This window comes from Austrofundulus limnaeus, unplaced genomic scaffold, assembly GCF_001266775.1.
Source record: "Austrofundulus limnaeus strain Quisiro unplaced genomic scaffold, Austrofundulus_limnaeus-1.0 Scaffold106, whole genome shotgun sequence".
Classification (NCBI taxonomy): Eukaryota; Metazoa; Chordata; class Actinopteri; order Cyprinodontiformes; family Rivulidae; genus Austrofundulus; species Austrofundulus limnaeus.
Window position 1 is genome coordinate 705,512 of NW_013952508.1, and position 3,303 is coordinate 708,814.

A 3,303-nucleotide genomic window follows, 5' to 3' on the forward strand; every position below is an offset into this window, starting at 1 on the left:
AGGCTATATTGTTGTGTATACAAAGTTTACTATATACAAATGTTCTCAGTCAGCAGGTTTGACAGTTTTAGGAGCTGCTTGAGGAGAACTTTCTCATTCTCCTCCTCATCCTCTTCTTTGAAAAATAGATGAAAAACCAACATCCACAAGCTTTCTGCTTACAGGTCAAACATTTTTATTTAAATAGGAGTACACTGTGTACACGACCTTTAGTGTTTTCAACTGAGGGGCTTTGATATATTTATTTAAAATAAATTATAGCAGAGGAAGTTCTCTGCACAGAAAAAAATATTTTTACTGTTTTTTTTTTATCAAACTGACAAGTTTCTCCAGTAAAATGATTGTGTAACTTAAAGGCATTGAAACACCCATTTAAATTTAGATGGGATTAGGATTAACTACAAACATCTGAAGCTGACTCAGAGAACTCTGTGATTTTAGAAAAAATAAAAGTCAAATGTAGACACGTCTTTAAAAGACCCTCCTCCTCCCCACCACCCCGCACAGCTGCAGTCAGCGCACCTCTTCTCCATCTGCATGATTAATACTGATTTTTTGCGCAAATTACAGATATTTGATGCTCATTAAACACGTAAACGTCTGAAGGGGTTGACGTGTGAACTCTTCAGTCCCGGGCCGGGCTGGTCGGAGCTGAGCTGCAGGTGGACATGTTCGCTGCCCCTCACTTTAAAAACAGTCAGCTGATCCGTCGCGGTTTTGTTGCGCTCGTGACGTGAACACACAGGGGGAAATGCTGCGACGTGCTTTTAGAAATGTAATAAAAATAAAATACGACGTAATCCTCGGTGGAAAATAGTCCAGGAAACGCGGGAGGTGTTCACCTGAGCTGCGTAAAGCTGACCCCCCACCCACAGAAAGAAAAAAAAGGCAGTAATTATTGATAAGATAGTAAGCATGCTGTGGCTTCACCTTTCACATTTTCTTTTAAAGAAAGAAAAAGTAGCTTGCAAAGCTGTCGCATCGGTGCTACATGATTAAAAGCAGAGCTGCGCGTCTAATCTCACACACGTCTTCCTATCTTTGTGAGGACCACACACAGCGCTCAGCCTCGCTCTGCGCTGTCTTTTTCCCTAAGTTTGGTGAGAGGTGGACATGGAGGGTCGCAAAAAAATAGCTCTCGACTTGGGGGGGTGGGGTGGGGCGCCTGTATAATGGTAGGGGAAACACTGGAGCTAAAATACCATTAGACATTACTGGAATGCCCTGAATGAGCTGAACATTTTCATATATGAATTAATTATTGAAATAGCACAAGAAATGCAGAACAGGATACGTGCTGAAAAACATTCAGAAGCAAATATCATCTCGGTGTGAATGCCTGATAAGTTTTCAGACAATAAGTTGTGAGGAAATGATGATGTGATGTGTTTAATAAACAGTTTGTGTGTCAGATGGCAGGAACTCATCTGTACATGTATCTTGTCTCAGATTGACCACATTGTGAAGGGCCACGCTGCCTACAGTCAGCTTCAGGATCTGGTCCAGCAGAGGTCAGGTGGATTTTATCTTGTGTTTAAAACAAAAAAAAGAACTTTAGCTGAGATGATACATGTATGAGTACATCGTGTCTTCTGAGAATTATTCTGCTGGCGTTCTGACCGTGTCATTCCAACATATTTTTCTTGTTGTTTTAGTGGTGCTGTTGCAGGTGAAAACATGTACTCCTACCTGAACAGACACCTGAGTCTGATGGTGGACTCGGGTTCTTCTGTGGACCTGCTGGGATCCAGCCTTCATGTGTGTCCGGACTTCCACGGGAACAGGTCACCGCTGGCTGACCCGACGTTAAAAGGCATGGTGAGCGTTTGGCTCAATGTCCTAAATTATGACTTAAATTATGCGTTATTTGTGATTCCTGTCATTGTTGTGTTACTGACTCTGGACTGTCTTGCAGCTGGTGGGACTGTCTCTCTCCCAAACTCTGGATGACCTGGCCCTGCTTTATTTGGCTACCATTCAAGCTCTTGCTGTAAGCCACGTGTTTGGAACGACCAATATTCTTCACCCTTCTTACTGTTTGCAGAAGTCACCATCTTGTAACCAGATTCCTCCTGTGTCGTATTCTGGTCTCCTAGCTTGGTACGCTTCAGATTTTGGAGGCCATGAAGGAGGCAGGACATGACATCAGCACCCTCTTCTTGTGTGGCGGCCTGAGCAAAAACAGCCTGTTTGTGCAGATTCAAGCCACTGCTACAGGTAGGCTGCAGGGGGAGTTCATTAGACTCATCTTAAAGTATGCAGGGCACATATACAGTGTTCTGACCTTTTGCTGTGACACCTGCAACCAAACTGTGGTGAATCTGACTACTGTTGCTTCATGAAGTAGACAGTGGTCATAAAGACACACAGATGTCTATACGAGGTCCAACTGTTGTTGGTGTCAAGTCGCCTGGAAACTGAAGGTCTGTAGACCAACAAGCATGAGTGCATAGTCCTGTGGACTGATCCAAAAACCTTTCTTCTGCATCTTAAACTCCCAAACCCACTCACTCCATCAAATAGAGGTTCTCAAGAATCAAAACCTGTCTCACTATCTATTGTTTTGTTTTTTATTATTAAGTCAGGGACAGCTCGAAAACTGTTCAATAATTCTGTAATTTTTTGATTAAAACAGGTCAACCCTGTGCACAGCCTTCTAGCTAAAATACCTTTTTGCAGGCCTAGTCCCTGTTTAGGAACTGGAAAAGAAAAAAGATACAGGCAAATGTTTAAAACTACCTATAAAACACTAAATAACAAAAACATCTAAAATAAACAAGATAGAACTCATTACCAACCATTGCTGATGTCCCCTGTCACATGTGCAGAGTAAAGGGCTCGACACACGGGAGGCGACGTCGCTCGCTCTCCATTCATTTCCTATGGCGCCTGTGCGGTGAGGCGACAATCGCTTGCCCTCATCCAGCTAAGCGACCGGCGAAAATAGTGTATGTGAAATTTCGCGCTCGTACACATAGACGTGCACACGCTGTCAAGGACAGCTCTGCTGGTTAATGTCCCCACCATTGTGCATTTGATCTTGTTTCATTTTTAAACTTCCTGTTTTATTTTGTACACTAACTTCCTGTCTCATTTCAGACAACTTCACTTCCTGAGATTCCCTCTAATCACCACTGCCACACCCTAATCTCATACACCTGTATCACATGTCCTCCTTTGTTCATTTTTACCTCACACCATGCAGCTCCCCTTTGCCAGTGTCCGGTATTTTTTACCTGAGACTTTGAGAAACAACAACAACCCAACCAGACATTTAAAACAAAGACAATCAGAGACCGGTAA

At 43.0% G+C, this 3,303-nt stretch overlaps 1 protein-coding gene across 3 annotated transcripts in view; it reads left to right on the top strand.

Annotated features, from left to right (window-relative positions):
• The window catches only part of fggy (FGGY carbohydrate kinase domain containing), a 34,510-nt gene that overhangs the window by 21,116 nt on the left and 10,091 nt on the right, over positions 1-3,303 (top strand). For 2 of the 3 annotated variants that reach the window (XM_014013812.1, XM_014013813.1), the window contains exons 9-12: positions 1,450-1,511; positions 1,656-1,818; positions 1,916-1,990; positions 2,097-2,217. In XM_014013812.1, the coding sequence (XP_013869266.1) occupies positions 1,450-1,511; positions 1,656-1,818; positions 1,916-1,990; positions 2,097-2,217 (421 nt within the window). Of the gene's footprint in view, positions 1-1,449; positions 1,512-1,655; positions 1,819-1,915; positions 1,991-2,065; positions 2,218-3,303 lie in introns of all 3 variants that reach the window. The other variant, XR_001310654.1, reaches the window with a different exon arrangement.